We start from the raw sequence: 19,051 nt of genomic DNA, 5'->3' as shown, positions 1-19,051 counted from the left end.
TTGATAATGCAACTTTTTACAAAATATCAATGATCTATCATATGTACATGTTGTAGTTCCTATCAATTTGACTTGAGCAAAAAAAGAATTAACAGTGAAAATTTCTAATTGATTTATAGTCAGTAAACGATGACCTAGGATGCAGGGCTTTGAAATTGTTGTCAAACTGATATGTAATGATAGTAATTCATGCAACTTTATATAGAAAACATCATTGATATAGGAAACTGACATATAAAGCAGAAAATTTAAAAATTAAATTGCTAATGTATTTAAAGCCCACTGTCTTGCTTTTTAAGATTTTTATTACAGGAGAAACCTTTCCTCATTTACCAGCAAATAACACATTATTGGGTCCACCAATGGTTAAGGTATACTTCCATTTATATGCTGCTGATCAAGTTTGCTGTTACCAGTTTCTATTTACTTTACATAATTTTAAAGTTAATACCAGTATGCCAAAAAAATAAAAATTAGCCAAAAATCATTATTAAAGAGCAATTACTCCTCAAGATGTCATCAGATAATGTTGATGTAAACAAGAAGTAGGTAGATTTTGAGATTTTGAGCAGTTAAGACATGTCAGATTGTCTTTATTTATTACAGTCTTATGATATGACAGCTAATGAATTTTACCCTTTGTTCTATTTCTAGCTATGGTGGCCATGTTTGGCAAAAATGCTTCAATCAACCAAAGTTTGATTGAAATTGGTTCACAAGTTTTAGAGGAGAAGATCTTTCAAAAAGTTGAAGACCATGGACAAAGATAGACGCAAAGTGATGGCAACAGCTCAAATGGCCCTTTGGGTGAGCTAAAAGGGTACAAAATATTGTTTTCAATAGATTTGTTCTAAAAAAAAAATAATTTTATTTTTACAACGTGAATAATCTTGAAAAATAAACATTTCTATATACAGAACACTCGAGAAAATTATATCTTGTCATGTATATACATGTATATATATATTTATAATTTGTTTAAATGAAATAAAAATCCATAAGTTCCATGCAACACTTACTGGTAACAAAATAAACTTCTGAAAGATTATTTTTCTATACAATAAAATAATTAATTATTCTGATTTTAATGTATGTAAAGAAGATTGAATTAACAAATACAATAGAACCTTAAGATTCTTCAACAAACAGTTAAGCACTATTCAGATCTTATAATCAAACATGATGTAGCAAACAGACCTAAAGAACAAAACAAAAACATCATGTATGTAGTATACATATTCATATACAAATGTAGTCTATTGGATTTCATCAATGAAACAATACTTCAACAAAACAAAACAAAAATTTGATGATTTTCTATTAATTGTTAGATGTTGAAATTTTAATCATTGGTGTCTAGCAAGAGGTGAGAGAAATTTTGATGTCCTTACTTTTCTAGACATTCAAAAATTGTAATAAGTGAAAAAATATAAAGAACATATATATGAATTGTTGCTTGGCTATAAACAATTTTATTTCTACATACCATTAAAACTAAAATGTTATGTTAGGGTAATTTTAATAACAGGCAAGTCTACTGACTACCAGAAAAACAGAACATCTAGATGCTGAACCATGAAACCAATATTTAATGCCTGGCTATTGGTCAAACAGAAAAGTTGTAAAACCACTACCATGACTACAGATACTGTTTCCTGATCACGAAAAAGCTTCTTTCAAAGTAAGGTAAAACTAAATAAAAGTTTAACAAAGATATTGGTGTTCAAAAATGTTAGCAATAGACTGAGCCTAAATGTTGATAAATCTAACAGGGAAGATGGAATGTAGGATCCCTTTGCCTAACATCATTGTCTTTTTATACAGACATGACCATAAAACAATCACCCTTTTATTTTTGTATATATATAAATCAATGTAGGAATAAAGTGTCAGAAATTAAAAAACATTCGTTGATGGATGATGAAATCACATAATTTCTTCATGAAAAATTTCCAAAAGAATTACATTCCTGATTTACAATTTGGTTATTTCATAAAAAATATAAGCTGATTGTTTTCTGCTATTTATCCATCAAAAATGTTGGACAACAGTACTATCTTAAAAATGTCACTGGAATCACAGTTTTATGACAAACAAGCAAACATAATATTTTGAATTAAAATGAAACAAAATAACTATTTATACAACAACAATTTCTTCACTATTTCTTATAAAGTCATGCAAGAACATAGATCAAAGTACAATGGATTTGAAATCAAAAATGGAATTCTCATATAGACAAGAGTATCACGGATTTGCATTCACTTATAGATTGCTGATATGGATCTCATGTATTTTAATTCGCTAATGGCATTCTCATATAGGATCAAAGTACCATGGATTTGAATTCACTTATGGCTTGCTGATATGGATCAAAGTACTATGGCTTGCTGATATGGATCAAAGTACCATGGATTTGAATTCGCTAATGGCATGCTCACAAGTTTCTAATTTCCTATCTACTTTATATTTTGATTCTGCCAGTTTATTTTTGGTCTCCTTCATTTTTGTTGTCTCGTCAGTTAATTCATTAATTTCTGTTTTGAGATTCTTCACCATATCAAGGTGGTATTTTAATATGGAATTTCTGCTTGCAACTGTCTCCATGTTAGATTCACATTTCACACAAACTTCTATAAATAGAAATATCATTTTGATATAATTGTTAGATCTCTGTGCAAAGATAGATATTACTTAGGATTGGATAGGTATGTGTGGGGTACAGGATCATACGTTATTGAGACATCAACCAAAACGGCAACAAAAACTACCTGAAGACACCTTTAATTCTCATATTATCTATAAACCATTTTCTCTAATTCTATGTAAATTTATCCCTTTCCGAACCCATTGCATAAAAAAATTTAATCAACGTGTGGTTGCCAGTGATCTCAGAAGATCATTGGATGATTTTAAGGGTCATAACCTTTTTAGCTAACAGGAATGAATCAATTTATGCTATTACAGGTGTTAATGAAATTGACAACTTTGTGCAATTGGAAAGGTACTCGAAGGGGATTTTCGGTTGACAAAAAAAGAAAATGTATGTTTTAATCATTAGAGGAACAAATTCTTACATAGTTACTCGTGAATTATCGGATTTATCCAATCTCAATAGTTAAATAATAAATTTTAAAGTCCTTGCCGAGGCGGCTCAGACTTTAAAATTGATAATTTAACTATCTCGATCGAATAAATCCGATAATCCACTGAAACCAATGTAAGAATCTATGTCTACACAAGCTCTAAATTGTCCTATGTTTTAAGTTTTCAATATATAGAACCAGATTTTTGTATTTAAGAATTGAATGCTTCTTTTTGTAAATTTATTGGGGTGTAAAAGCCTTGACTGAAGTACATTTTGTATGAAGCACGGAAGCGCTTCATTCCAAAAATGAACGCACGGTCAATGCTTTTACAACCCTATAAAATTACAAAAAGAAGCAATCAATACTTATAATTACATTTTTAGCATGGATCATGAAAACAGGATTTTTATCAAGTTTTATTTAATTCACCTGTGAACTTTTTTGTGGGGACCTCGTGTCATCATGAATGAACATTTTTATTATCTAATGCAATTGCTTACGGAAAAACATGTGATGTGCAGTTAGCCAATCAGAATAACGTATTATAATGAAACATACATCTAATGTAATTATTTGAACAAAAGTGGACCTTACAATTAATATATATGCATTAAATATAGTTATAACCTATTGCTTATAGTATCTTGGAAAAAAACATAACCAGGAAAATTTAACATTGTCCAATGAACCAGGAAAATGAGGTCAAGGTCAGATGATACCTGCCAGATGACATATACACCTTAAAATCCTTCCATTCAACAAATATGTCAAGGTTTCTGTGACAGAAGTCAAAGGCTCGACAAAAAAGGGTAAAGCTATTTTGTTTGACAAGACAAAATAAAGACACAAATCCTGAAAATAGTTTGAAAAATTATTTGGCAGAGAACATGGACATGATGGAAGACTTTAGAGATTTGGACATGAGTGTATGGTCAATCATTCAACAGCTCACAAAGTAGCCTCTGAAATGAAGTTGCCAACTGGCCACCAGACATGAACATTTAGTGGCCAACCCAAAATTTCAGTGGCAAGGAAATAATTTCAGGTTGCCTACATCTTTTTTCTATCTAAACAACCCTTGTGGTTGCCAATCAGCTTTAAAAGTCACCCAGGCAACCATTTCAGTAGACTAAATTGAGGGCTGTTCAACCTGGAATGTTGGTAAATTTTCTGTAGCTAAGATTTTACCTTTGTACTGTTTTTCAATATTGTCTTTCTCGTCCATATATTTATCTCTGTCCTTGTACAGCGTGTCTAGAAAGTCGTGTCTGGTGTTTTCACTACACATAGACAGATAGGATAGTATTCCTTTTCCATTCCCAGGATCAGAGTCTATACTACCTTTATCAATATAAGAGGAAAAACTATATTTTAATAAAATCCTGATCAATTAACTCCAATATGGAAGTACTCATGATGTGTTTTTGTCATTATATAAGAAGATGTGGTATGAGTGCCAATGAGACAACTCTCTATCCAAGTCACAATCAATAAAAGTAAACAATTATAGGTCAAGGTACGGTCTTCAACATGTTTGTATTGAATTATTTATGTATTAGATAATTATATCCACATTGAATTATCTAATATTGATTGCTTAACGCTGCATTAAGACAAAAAGGCACAGAGAATTATATAATAATACTTTATGCTAAAATGTCACATATCAAATGATTATAATTAATACAAAAGTTTCATTCTAGTCTATCACATGGCTCAGCAGGTAACAATTTCTAAATGTTAACCTCTTACACCATGTACACAAACATTAAAGGGGCACTTCAGCTACAATTAAGGTATAAAAATTTCAAAAAATCAAATATATTTGTTTTTATTCAATCATGAATTAAAGTGATATGGTGAAATACTTATTCACTTTTAACAGCCACTTATACTTACAAGTAGAAGTCTCACTTGATATACTATGAACTGGACTTGTACATGTTGTATTTGATTGTGCCCTGCAAAAAAATTTATTATTTTATATGGAAATACATATATTACTTTTTTCCAATGCATGCAATTCTATGGATTTCCATTATACCAGTAAAATAATCATGAAATCTGTGCAGCTTATACTTCTACTAGAAAAATATTACAATTTCTTGGACTTTGTTAACAGCATACATGATATACTATACAATTATTGACTTTTGATGAGGTTGATACATCATGATTTATCAACTCAAGAGATATGATATTCACCAAGGCCACACTTAAAAATATTTTGGTTTGCCCAAACCCTACCCAAAGGTTGAGACAGTGGGTAGGTAGGTAGGCATTTTCTTTTCTTTTTTTTTAAAAGAAATTGAAGTAACAGATGTTTATCAATCTTCATGCCTATTTGATTAAAAAAAAAAACTTCTTCAAATCAGGACAATAAAAGAATTTGAGTAGGCATCCTTTTTCTGGGTAGGTAGCGTTTGAGCAAACAAACCTATTATTTATTATGGCCCAAGGTTAACAGTCTAGGGTATATGACATATCTCTTGGGTTAATAAATCATTGCATCAACTGAAATCAAAAGACAACAATTGTTTTATTAAATGACTTTTTATTCTTCTCAAGTTTTCTAGTATTATCTCCAGATACTTTTAAACTGCTCAATAATTTTATACTAAAATTATCATCTGCTTTTGCTTTCTGCTTTTAGCCAATGAGAAATATTCAAGATTTTTTCATTTCATCGTCAAATAATGACTGGATCAAATGTATTCTCCTACTTTTTCTTTTTCCTTTTAATAGTGCTGTCAAATATCACAATACTCTGAAAGACTAATTGACAACTTATCAGCAATTTTGGACAGCAAAAATATTTTTTTTTTGGAACACAGCAAACTGACATGTGTCATATATCTGTCATACCTGTAGTTACATCTATCAAATGTCATCAAGTTATTTAAATATAATACTATGATTTCTCCTTGATAGCAACATTTCCTTCTTGCATTTTTTGTACACTTGTAAGACAGGGGCTTTTGTGCACAGTTAACTAAATTGACAAGGTGTAGGTTTATTTCATTGTTACAGGCATTACAGTGACCTATAATTTCTTAAATCCCCCTCGCTTTGACTTTTGTGTATAGCTGTCTTATTGGCAATCAAACCAGATCTCCTATCTTTATATTGGTTTCCTACCTGCATTATCAATTGATTATTTAATATCTTAGCACTAATCTCATTATTTAAACATATTTTTGACATTTTTAAATATAAACATGATAAAACCCAGTCTTCACAATCAACTTTTGAATCCACAAGCTTGAAGCTCAATTAAAAAAAAATTGAGTTGGATTCTGTTGGCTTGTACAGAAGCTCCAAAGCAATTTTACAAGCCTGGGCTGGTGGTCTTTTTGTTAAGTGTGTCTGTTTGTTTTGTTCACACATCATTGTCAACATAATGGAATGTTATGCAACTGTCATACAAGAGAGAGGTTTAGCTAGCTATACATGCTATAAAAGCAGGTTTTACCCTCAATTTTCTACACAAGAAAAAGACTTTACCAAGCCAGGAATATGACAGTTTTTATCCATTTGTTTGAAGTGTTTGAGGTTTTGATTTTTCCATTTGATTACAGACTTTTCTCTTTGAATTTTCCTTTGAGTTCAGTATTTTTGTTATTTTACTTTTTACAAAGCATGTACCTCTGATCAGCTGATGAAACCTCCATCTCTACTGAATCCTCGTCCTCTATCTGTAAGGAAACATAAAATCAGATATATTAATATCAAACTGGGAAAAAATATATAGATCTAAATCTTTTAATAAGAAAACATTATTTAATGTAGATTTGCTGGCTAAATCATACATTTTTTTGTACAACTTTTAATTTCGAATGTGATTTATCAAATGTTCCAAAAATTCTTGTTTACCAGTTAGAAACTAGTCATTGAGAGCAGTTGATGAAATATGTTTTATAGTTTTTAGGCAGCTCTTTGACACATTCCACATTGCCATTTTCAAATTTATTTACAACATTTATTCAAAGAAGAAATTGAAATTTAAAATAAAATGAAATGCTTAGTGTCTCTCCTATTTATATCATGTATATCAGTTAAACTCCCCTCTTTTTACATGTTTTATTTGAATATTATGGTAAATGCAACAATGTTTTGTAAAAAAGTTGCCACCTAATTTTTCAGACCCTGTTCAATTTAAGTACATGTATTTACATTTTCAACATCTCCTTCTTGAAAACACTCCAAAATATCTTTACAAGTCATGTATTACAATTGATCATTGAGCAGAGCAACTTAAGCACACCTTCGAGTGCCGGATTTTCACACTGTGTTGAAGACCACTGGTGGCCTTTGTTTATTTCTTGCTCTTTGGTTAGGTTGTTGTCTCTTTGACACATTCCCCACTTACATTCTCAATTTTATATAGGTCTATTTACGGCTAAATATGGAAATAAATGGTCTTCACCAAATGCGGACTGTCTAATCATGATAATGTCAACATTTGTTAATGTCTTGTTCCCTGTGACAAATACCCCATTTCTTGTCTTCAAATAAAAATACCTTTATGTACTTGATTGGATGGTCTTTGTCATTACAGCTTGATGAAATAGAAGTTATGTCTTTCCTTTTGCAACCATTTGATGTACTAGACACTTCTGTAATCGCTGGAGATTTTTGAGATGCTGTCATGTCTGAAACATGCTGTAAATTTGACTTGTCTGAATATCTGGTATTTAAGAATTTGTCTATGATTGTACTCATTGTTGTATTTGGCTTTGGTAAAGTCTTTGTACGAGATTCACTGTTAACAATTGATTTTTTGGCATTTTCTTTTGAAATTTTATTGACTGACATGTGTCTTTCATCATGACTATTAATAGATTTCAATGTGTCAACTGTGGATGGTATTGACTGTTTTAGAACCAACCCTTGAGATGTTAAAAAATCTGCAGCTTTGGATGCAGGAATAACACAAAGTGTCTGTCTGGACCAAGGAACTCCTATTTCAGTTTCACAATCAGATGATTGAGTTAAGTAATTACTTGGTGTAATATCATCATCAGTATCCGTACTACATGGTGATTGGTGATTTTCTGTAGAAATTCGTTTGAAATGTGACACAAGATTTTGTTTTGTTATTTGACTAATTCCTTGATGAATATTCCCAGATACAGGAAAACTAGCCACTCTTTTCATTCTTGCATTTTTACCTCTTAGAACAATTGGAACATTTTTCGGAACATAACCAGATTTGGTAGATATTCTATCCACTGGACTTCCCAAACTGTCAGTAATCTGAATTTGATTCCCTTTAATAGCATAATATACTTTCTGCTTCTTCTTTATTGCAGGCTCTGGCACTTTTCCATTTATTTGATTGTTCGAATCTAAAGGTAAACTCAAATTGTTACCACGATTACTATTGGATTTCTCTGATACATTTATATTCTGTGAAATAAGAGAGTTATTCCCTTTGCTCTGATGGTCAAGTGATGAATCAACCATCTGTTCATGTCTTTTGATGTTACAGATAGGAGCTGGTGTTAAATTTTTCATCTTTGTAAAAGAATCTACATTGTTGATAGCACTTGAAGTTGAAGTCACTTTAGTCAATTCAATAGTCAAGTCTTCTGACTTTGGAGAGGGTTTTATTCTACTATCTACTTGTTTGCTAACACTTGGTGAAGTTGATAAATTGGTTTCTGATCTAGATGAGATTTTAATTTTTAAACCTTCCTTGTTTTCATGACTTGCAATAGGAGTTGCAGACAATGTGACCATCCTTTGTAATGGTTTATTCAAACCTTTTTTGGACTCTGGTGAAGTTTTTGTACATACATGTAAAGATGAGCATGTTGAAGATGGAAGTTTTAAGCATCGTTCATTTGGTTTATGATTGGGAAAAATTTTCAAATCATGATCTGATGTAGAAGATTGCACTCTGTCATTTCCAATGATTGATTTTGTTCCGGTAATTTTTCGTATCAGTTCTGTCTGTTGCTGTGAAAAACGAGTGTTTTGACAAACAGGTTGTTCTGTTTTTTCGTTGAGTTTGCTGTGGTCCATTGATTCTTGTCCCATCTTTTTCAACATTGTGGAGATCTTTTCATTGCCACAGCTGCAAGCAATATCTAATGCTGTCATTCCCTGTTGATGAAAAGAAGGTTCAAAGCATATTTGTATAATGATGTCCAGTCAAAACTAAATAAAACATAATAACTTCTATAAAACATGGACTGAAAAATTCAGTAGCAAAATTTAAAAAAAGATCTTTTTTGCTCAATTTGAGTAAAATATCAATTCTGTGTCAATACTTTGCTTTCAAGGTTTATCAACTTTCTGTTTTAGATACTTTTTGGAATACTTTGGTATTGATGCATACATTCAGAAGTTCAATGGCTGAAACTTAATTAGCTGAGGCAATAATGACCATAACAGAAAGTTGGATGGAATCTTGTCAGATCTTTGTAGGTGAAGAGTACTAGTATCTATACACAGACACAAAATCTATTATTTAATTTTAGATTGTATTTTGTTAACTATTGTTCACTATTACAGGAACCTCACAGTGTATACAGTACGTGTCTCTCTAGCTCCTATAAGTCAAAAAGTAATCACCAAATATGCCAAAAAAATGGTTAAAAGAATTTGTAAACATGGTAAAGCAGTCATTGATGATTTAGTCCATTTTTATTTATTTGTGGGCAAAAGTCTAGCTGATCATTGTTGATATCACACAATGAACAACATAAGATATGTGATGAATATAGCAGTTCATTTTGGCCCTGGTGAGCTAAAAAGGAAACCTGTGTTTTCTTATCTTTTGAAAACTTTTAATTTCACTGGCATGTTGAGTTTCACAATTTGGTAAACATTATTTTGTTTTTTGTTCTATTTTGAGCCATGGTGGCTATATTATTGGAGGTGATAAAAAAAAGTAAATTACTAAGAATTATTCAGGACAAACTCTTGACAAAATTGGTTTGGATATAAACATAATAATATTCCATAGGGTTACCTTGTACTATTCTAATTGTACCATATGTTTTTATGCAAATCAATAATTGTCTATTCCCTGAAGTAGACAAAAAAAATTATTCGACATATATCTTAAACATTTTGGGTTGATACACATGAACGCAAACTGTCACTTGTTGCCATTGAAACGACTGTACTCTTTTGGATACTATTCAAAGTTGTTTACATTCTTAATCATTATACTGTAAACATGGTAAACCAGCTTATTTTTACGGATACTTTTTAGTGTTTAGCCTGTTCTATCCCAATTTAAACTATTAAAGTTTGTGATTTTTAAATTTACTTGATCCTGTTAATACACAAGTATTAGGATCCAGGTTTTAAATTTACAAGATGTTTTATATTTAAATTATTTTTCTTCTCACAACAGTCATCAAAATAAATCTCTAGCAAAAATAAATTAGTTTACAGTATACATGTACATGAAGTGACAAATAAGTTACCTGATTGTTTTTAAGTCCAAAATTAAAAAGTACAGGTTCCAACATAAATTGAATAGTATTATAGTTCTTTGAGCATCTGGCTAAAATATGTACTGGAGTATCACCACTGGCATTCACACAGTTCACAATGTAATTCAATTCTGAAATAATAAAAGAAAAATGTCCGAATTTTAGGGTGGCTGAAGCTAGGATGACAATTTTGTCCTTTTTTTTAGTTGTAATCTCTGTCCTGCCCCTTTTATTTTTCACTCTATTTGGTCATGCCTTTTTTTAAATAAAGTTTATCCTGACTTTTTTTACATAAATTGTCATTCTGCTGGTCTTTGGCCAAATTGCTAATCCTGCCTTCTTTTTTTTTTAACTCAAAACTCCTGTCCTGCCTTTTTATAATTGCCATGAGAAGATTTTTTTTAAAGAAGAGTTCACTGACAATGGGCAACAAAGATGGATGGATGGACAACAGAACCGAAATTGATGGCAAAAGCTCACTTTGTCGTTTTACTTTGAAATACCAGCAAATTATGTGTACATGCCTGTACAGAAATTGCTAACAAAAGCACATAAGTTTCACATGTGAAGCACATGAGATGCAAGTAAGAATTGTATGCAAATCAGGTTGCTCACATGTGCAGTTTGGTAGTTCATATGTGCCCACAAAAATCTAACATAATGCTCACATGTGCAATTCAAACCTAAGGTGAGCTTTTATCATCCATTTTAGTTTTATGTTAGTTTTGTACTTTGAAAAGTTTTTCCATTCTTCTAACTGTTCAAAACTAACCTACATCATTGCTCATATGAGCTTTTTCAAAATGACATGCCCAGTCATGTACTTCCTGTAAATTCAAATTCATGCAAAGCATGCAATAATTGGAAGGAGATCATCAGGATTTGAAAAATGTTAAGCCATATTTTGTGCTATTTTGAAGAAAATAGCATTGTTAAAATCTGATAAAACCAGAGTGGCTGTTGTTAATTATTTGTAAGTTATTATTTCTATTTCTTTATGTTCATTTTTGTGTCAGATTCTGAAATATATTACAATTTTAGTCCTTAACTATCATTTAACAGAGTATTATTTTGCAGATTGCTTCAAATAGGTATTCATACCTGTAGCCAAAAGGGGGTTAAAGTCCATTTTTTTTGGTCCAAATATTTTGTATACATGTACCACATGCAATGAAAATCACAAGATTTAGGCTTGTTCAAATAACTTGATTTACGGTATATATACTTACTAGGGTAATCTCCTTTATACCGGTATGTCTTTTTAAACCTGGTAATTATACTGTAAATCCATGAAATATAATAAGCCTGTTTGTTTTTGCTGATGTTATCTTGTAAAGGGAGACAACACATATGTAAAGGCATATTTCCATCCTTATTTTTGACAGTTAGATTGTCTTTCCAAAAGATAGAAACAAGCTCATTGATGATATTTCCCATCTCATGAAATGCTATGTCTTGGTTTTCCTGTAATAACTCTATCATTTTATGAAGGACTGAATATCCCTCTCCAGAACATTTTGGTCTATTCATCTTTTCTCTACGCAGCCATTTAACTAATTCCACTTTACCTATAATAGAGTTCATAACTACAATAAAGACAACTGTCATAAGCATGATCTAACTTCTCTTCACTATAATCATTTTAATATTCAAATACTGTAGATTCATAATTGTTGGATACCAATTTTGCTGGATCTTGTGGCTTCAGTTGGTCATGAAATGTTCAATGAACAACAATTGTCTATAGGCTTGTACAAATGTATGCAGATTAAGGCAAAACTATGAAATTAATATCCACAAACATCATGAACATGAATGTTTTTCTTACTCCATGAAAATTGGTACCCACGAAAATAAATGATTCCATAGTACAATTTATTCAAGATGTATCTGTTAGGTACCAGTACATTTAATATCTGCTCTTTTGTCAAATTATCGCTCTTTGACTTATTCCCCTGCTTTTATTTTCAATTTATTGTGGAGCAGGTTCTAGTCATTTGCTAGTGGCCTTTCTGAAGAACCTAGGTTAACTTTTCTAGCCTTTTTTTGTTCAGGGACATCCATGTGTTGGATTTTCTCACTGTGTTTAGGACCAATTTAGTAGCCTTGGGCTGTTTTCTTTTGTTTGGTTCTGTTGTTGTCTCTTTGACATATTCCATGTTTCAAATTTCAATTGTATTACAATGGCATAGTATCATTATATACGAGAGAGAAAAGCTATCCTGAATTCATGAGATATTCCGTGTGGGTGATCACCACAGATAAATAATCATGTGAGGAATGAAATGCTTTGAAATATTCATTGAGGCTATTTATAAAGAAAATAGGCATTAGTTAAAACATATGTTTGGCTGGTATATAAGTTAAGCATGTCTTTACTCAATAGTGTCTTTAAAGCTTCAACTGATTCAATCTGCCAGTTTTTGTGCCTAGATGCGTATTGCATTGTAAACAATAATTTTTTTATAATAATTTATTATTTAACTTAATGAATTTGAGTGATTTGAGGACAAAGAAATTGTCAATGAATTCATAACATTTATAATACCAAGTGCAGCAGCCCAATGGAGCATGGTAAATCGATACTCTGGATTAGGATCAGGAATATCTCCATTCACATCCAATCCTCCAGTCTAAAAAATAATATCAGCTTTTATTAATACTTTTAGCTAAATTGAAACTATCTTACACCATGCAGTATTTATATATTTCAGTCTGAGCGACACTTTTTTCTTGAAATTCTTGATAATCCAGCAAAAGTATCATCATGATCATATATTTCAATATTGTTGATAGGGTTTGTGTTGCTCAATGTTTAGTTTTCTATATGTTGTGTTTTGGGAACTGATTCATGTTTTTTCTTATTTTTTCTGGGTTTTGTTGCAATGGCATATTGCTAGTTTATTTGGAACTTATTCTGAAATCAGAATATCCCTTCCGTATCCTCTGCCTCTATTTTACATGTTTGTTTACAAACCTACATGACCCATTTGAACACCAACTTAATCAAAAACGTCTACTGTGGATTCATTTTTATTCGTTGCATACAAAAATTTGTAGGTTTCAAGGGTACAGGTGAACCACTAATTGAAATGTTCAATGAAATACATGTTTTTATCAGGTTGTATGCAGATTTGACAAAACCACATATCCACAAAAAGGAAATTTTTCACAATCCACGAAAAATTGGTACCCACAAAAATAAATGAATTCACAGTATTATTATCTGACTCACCTCCTCAGTCATAAATGTTTTAATCAACTTATCTAATGCAGAAAAATCTGTACCATTTCTTTTTACATTAACCATTTCTACTATAATAGGATGATGTTGGGTTTTGCAGTCAACATAACAAAATGGGGGACATAGCAAATGTTGTGTTTCTTCATTATCTGATGCCATCCTAAAATATAAAAGAAAGATTTCAATAACTAGCAACATATATCATGTATATACAAGTACATGATGTACTTGAAGGTATGGATGGTGTGTTTTATTTCTGAATTCTTTAATGGTTTATGTATATTTTTCTCTATTCTTGGCTGCTTCATTCCTGTTTTCTTTAAAATGTTAATATAAATGGGCTTCCATGGATTTGCAAGTGAGTGTTTTGCAAATTAGAAGTGCCAAGTGTTTATATTTGATATATACAAATGCAATACGTATTTTACAACTATTCACTACCCTGAGTGATTAGTTGATTGTAACAGGGAACATCAGGAGGAGCTTGGACTCCTGAAGGATATTGTAGCAAGCCAATAATTGAAATAAATATTTAAACATGTTGTTAAAAAAAAAAAGATGTTAATATAAATACTGTAATGACTGTTCAGGTTATTCTTTACATTTTTTTTGCCCCTTATTTATGTCATTCTCTATCATATCTATTCTTCAAATGTTTGCAAACAACATGTGCAATGTTAATTGCATGTTAAATGAAAACAAATCTACGGCCGCCATGAATTACTTCGATTCTTATAAGACAAATTCTGTAATTTTGTTAACCGTGAAAGCCTTATACATATGATACTGTTTTGGCTTTTCCGTTTTACCCAATTTTGATAATATTAGTAATATTATATCATTCAATGATTACTTTTTTTTATCACATTTTTTCAATTATATAGTTTCTTCCAAGTTTCTGAGGCGTACAAGAAGCTTTGAAATGCCCAGTATTTACATTTGATTTTTTGTTTACCAATTAAAACATACTTGTGATGTCAACTTGTTTCGTTGCCATGCTAAGACAATAACATCATTTTGGGAAATTTTCCTTTTATGAAATTTTACAATAAAAAATGAATTGAAATGAACGTTTTTGTTTATTTTGCTGTAGAATAGAGATAAATATATTGTATCTGTTTCTTGGCTTTTGTAAACTGGGGGGTTTTTGATGTCGAAAATTGAGAATATCTGGTAGTATAAATAAGTTGGTCGTAAGGCGGAACAGCTGTTATTGTGTATTACTGCATTTTCGCTTAAGTCAGATATATTGTTTTATACTGGTTGACGATAATAGGTCGTCATATTAGAATGTTTTATACTTCCTTTCTGACCTTACTTATTAACTATTGTTGTTACAATTATAGTCCAAATAATTATGGGTTACACTAAAGACATAAAAATGGACCTAAAGACCTAAAAATATACGACTAAAATTATTCAAATTGCAATAACTTTTTATTATTGGATGGAATTTCTCCAAGTTGGAATTTAAGTATTAATTGTAAATATCCATATTGCATTAAAATTTAAATGTTTTAAATTGAAAACAATTTTTTGATGCCAACAGTTGGACCTGCAGGGAGAAATGAAAAGACCTGAAGGGACCTGAAAATCTATTGTCGGACTAATTCAAACTTCAATAACTTTTTTAATATTTAGTGGATATCTTTTAACTTTTGATTTTGTGAAACAAAAAGTTCAATATAATGATAATTAATGTAAAAAGAAATTATCAAAAATATAGTCATGATAGTTAGGGTATCAAAACTTGGACCTGAACAGAAAATTTAATAACATAAATTTGCTTGAAAAGACTGCGAACAGATTTATTCAAGATCTTCAACTGTTTTCAATCAATCTCCTTGAAATATGAATTTTGTTATAGGAAAAGAACAATATATCATTGAAATGATAAATAATTTTATCAAAAATATAATGGTGGAGTTACAAAATTTGGACCTTGTCTGGGAAATTAAAGACATGAAAGGATGATAGGGGTAGATAAAATTGAGAATGGAAAAGGGGAATGTGTCAAAGAGACAACAACCCGACCAAATAAAAAAACAACAGCAGAAGGTCACCAACAGGTCTTCAATGTAGCGAGAAATTCCCGCACCCGGAGGCGTCCTTCAGCTGGCCCCTTAACAAATATATACTAGTTCAGTGATAATGAACGCCATACTAATTTCCAAATTGTACACAAGAAACTAAAATGAAAATAATACAAGACTAACAAAGGCCAGAGGCTCCTGACTTGGGACAGGCGCAAAAATGCGGCAGGGTTAAACATGTTTGTGAGATATCAACCCTCCCCCTATACCTCTAACCAATGTAGAAAAGTAAACGCATAACAATACGCACATTGAAATTCAGTTCAAGAGAAGTCCGAGTCTGATGTCAGAAGATGTAACCAAAGAAAATAAACAAAATGACAATAATACATAAATAACAACAGACTACTAGCAGTTAACTGACATGCCAGCTCCAGACTTCAATTAAACTGACTGAAATATTATGATTTCATCATATGAATATCAGGCACAATCCTTCCCCTTAGGGGTTTAGTATCATACCATCATAACATATATGAGAAGAACATAACCCGTGTCATGCCAACAACTGTATTTAGAATAAATGTGTTTAGTTCCGACGCAAAGACCTTATCAGTGACTCAATATTAATGCCAAAATATGCAATCTTTAATGACTTGACAACAGTATCGTAATTATATCCCTTCTTAATAAGTCTATTCAAAGGTTTTGTAAGTTTCTGAGGTGAATACTGACACCTTTGTGCTTTATAAAGAATATTTCCATAAAAAATTGGATGTGAAATACCTGAACGTATAAGAAGTCTGCATGTTGAGCTATATTTACAAATGATGTCTTTATACCGATGATAAAATTTAGTAAATGTTTTGACTAGTTTGTGATATTGAAAACCCTGGTGTAATAATTTTTCAGTAATACGTACATTTCTCTCGTTAAAATCTAAAACATTGTTACATACACGAGCGAATCGTACAAGTTGAGATATATAAATACCGTAGATGTATTTAAATTCGCACAACATTGTTTTTTCTATTTGTTTTTATTTTAGACAAAAGTCTATTGAAGAGATCGAATGACTTTATATTTATACAGGAACATATTTGAATACAAAATACCTTGTTGATGATGAAAAAAAAGAAGATTGCCCGTTGAAATTATTCAAACTAATCCAACTTGATTAAACTGCACTGATATACACATGATATATATTAAACCAGGTCTTAAACTGTTTTGTTTATTAAATGAAAATAAGTATTGCTTCCCCATAAACCATATGTAATTTAAAGATGCAAATTTGTTGATTGGAATATTTTAATTACATCATGTACATGAACGTGTGCCGGTGGTATTTCACACCTTGTATTGATATTAGGTGATAATTGGATCATTAGTCTAAATAAACATTTCACTTTAATTAATCTTTTAATTAGATTAATCATTATCACTTTATCTTGTTACACGAACTATGTTATGGAATAATGTCAGACAAATAAAAGAAAGTGTAGTAGATCATGTTGTTCAGAATCTGGAAAACAGTATCTTTTGAAGTTCATTTTTCAAAGCCCATGTGTTCAGAGAATCAAGGTCAAAAATGAATGCAGAATATTGTCGACTTGACCACAAATAAATAACATTTTTAAATGATTTATGTATCCGACTTATTGAACAGTTTACAAAAAAAGAGAAAATCAGAGGATATATCAATTTTCTGTCAATGCTTGAGAAATAATTGTATGATTTAAACATGCGTAACCGTCTTTGGAGAAAAAAGGGGGGTCATTTGTTTACAATTATGCAAAATAAATCGATCAAAATTTCTAACAAATTGGATTATTATATTAATAAAACTCCTTTAAAAGCAAATGAATTTTAAGCATAAGGTAGAGAAAATAAAAACCAAACCATTACATGCATTACATAAACATGATATAAAAAAAATGAAATTACATTGAGATTTTTCTTTTTCATTTCATGCATAAAAAATGGTAATTTAAAAGATGAAATTAGGTGCTGTGCCAGACCTGTGATTGCGAGAATGCAGGATTCTCTCTATTTATGCCAGAGCCTTAAGCGGCATCCAGACCCCCTGCCATATAGCACCAAGCTTTGCTTGAATTGTTTTACATTGTCTTATCTGGGCCTTTTATAGCTGACTATATGTGGTATGGGCTTTGATCATTGTTGAAGGCCCTACGGTGACCTATAATTGTTAATGTTTGTGTCATTTTGGTCTTTTGTGGATAGTTGTCTCATTGGCAATCATACCAAATCTTCTTTTTTATATTTCCAGCTTGGTGTGCGTCAGTTAGTATATCTTCTGTCCATAAAAATAAGAAAGAAGATGTGGTGTGATCCCATTGAGACAGATCTCCACAAGAGACCGAATGACATTGAACATAAAAAGTTAGCAACCATATTTTTCGTTATTATTTTCGTTTAAAAAAATATTAGCAGAATTTTAGGCTCATTCAGGTCTTCCAGTGGTGGTCAATTGTTTATGTGTTACATATTTGTTTTTCGTTCATTTTTTTTACATAAATAAGGCCGTTAGTTTTCTCGTTGGAATTGTTTTACATTGTCTTATCGGGGCTTTTATAGCTGACTATATGCAGTATGGGCTTTACTCATTGTTGAAAGCCGTACAGTGACCTATAATTGTTAATGTTTGTGTCATTTTGGTCTTTTGTGGATAGTTGTCTCATTGGCAATCATACCACATCTTCTTTTTTTTTTATATTAGTTAATATAATTATTAAAACTTTTAAAAAGGCTACTTGAATTATTTCATTATCACAGCAAAAATATTAATTTTACCATTTTATATGTCATACTTATTTGGAGTTACATGATCTTTCATTTCTATATATAATTTAGTTTTTCCAGTCAGGAAAAATATTTAGATAAAACTGTAAAATAATCACAAATGGAAGAATTTAAAAATGATGCGGTATATAAGAAAGGGAAACCTATAAATTATAGTTCTTTTTCTGTTTTCTTGAAATATTGGAAAGGTAAACAGACTGAAATGACCGCAGTTATAAACTATTTACCCTAATAAGTTTTTAAAAAAGGGGGATGTCAATAAATCTTGCTCTTTTCTTTTGAAGGAGAGAATAGTCAAAATAAAATTCAACAATAGAAAACGAATTTAGGTAGTTTCCGACTTTAATATTATTAAATTGTATCAAATAGTTATTCATATTCTTTATTCATTATGAATATTTATTTAATCAA

General features: G+C 30.8%; 1 protein-coding gene across 1 annotated transcript; it reads right to left on the bottom strand.

The window, feature by feature from the left end:
• Positions 1 to 1,010: 1,010 nt before the first annotated feature.
• LOC134685274 (uncharacterized) lies at positions 1,011 to 18,927 on the bottom strand. Its single transcript, XM_063544876.1, has 10 exons — positions 18,868 to 18,927; positions 13,776 to 13,944; positions 13,089 to 13,173; positions 11,770 to 12,108; positions 10,532 to 10,671; positions 7,611 to 9,197; positions 6,735 to 6,784; positions 4,989 to 5,050; positions 4,278 to 4,430; positions 1,011 to 2,633 (listed from the first exon to the last, which is right to left on the bottom strand). Exons 2-10 carry the CDS (start codon positions 13,941 to 13,943, stop codon positions 2,401 to 2,403), a joined length of 2,817 nt encoding a protein of 938 aa, XP_063400946.1. The 5' UTR covers position 13,944; positions 18,868 to 18,927; the 3' UTR covers positions 1,011 to 2,400.
• Between the last annotated feature and the right edge of the window lie 124 nt (positions 18,928 to 19,051).

The sequence above is a fragment of the Mytilus trossulus genome, chromosome 9 (genome assembly GCF_036588685.1).
Source record: "Mytilus trossulus isolate FHL-02 chromosome 9, PNRI_Mtr1.1.1.hap1, whole genome shotgun sequence".
Lineage (NCBI taxonomy): Eukaryota > Metazoa > Mollusca > Bivalvia > Mytilida > Mytilidae > Mytilus > Mytilus trossulus.
This window is presented reverse-complemented; position numbering and strand designations above follow the sequence as displayed.

Coding starts and splice junctions, on each gene's coding strand:
- LOC134685274 (XM_063544876.1), bottom strand. CDS start 13,943: ATGGCATCAGATAATGAAGAAACACAACATTTGCTATGTCCCCCATTT. Junction 13,174..13,775: donor AAACATTTATGACTGAGGAG/GTGAGTCAGATA, acceptor ATTATTTTTTAG/ACTGGAGGATTGGATGTGAA. Junction 2,634..4,277: donor TATTGAAAAACAGTACAAAG/GTAAAATCTTAG, acceptor TTCTATTTATAG/AAGTTTGTGTGAAATGTGAA.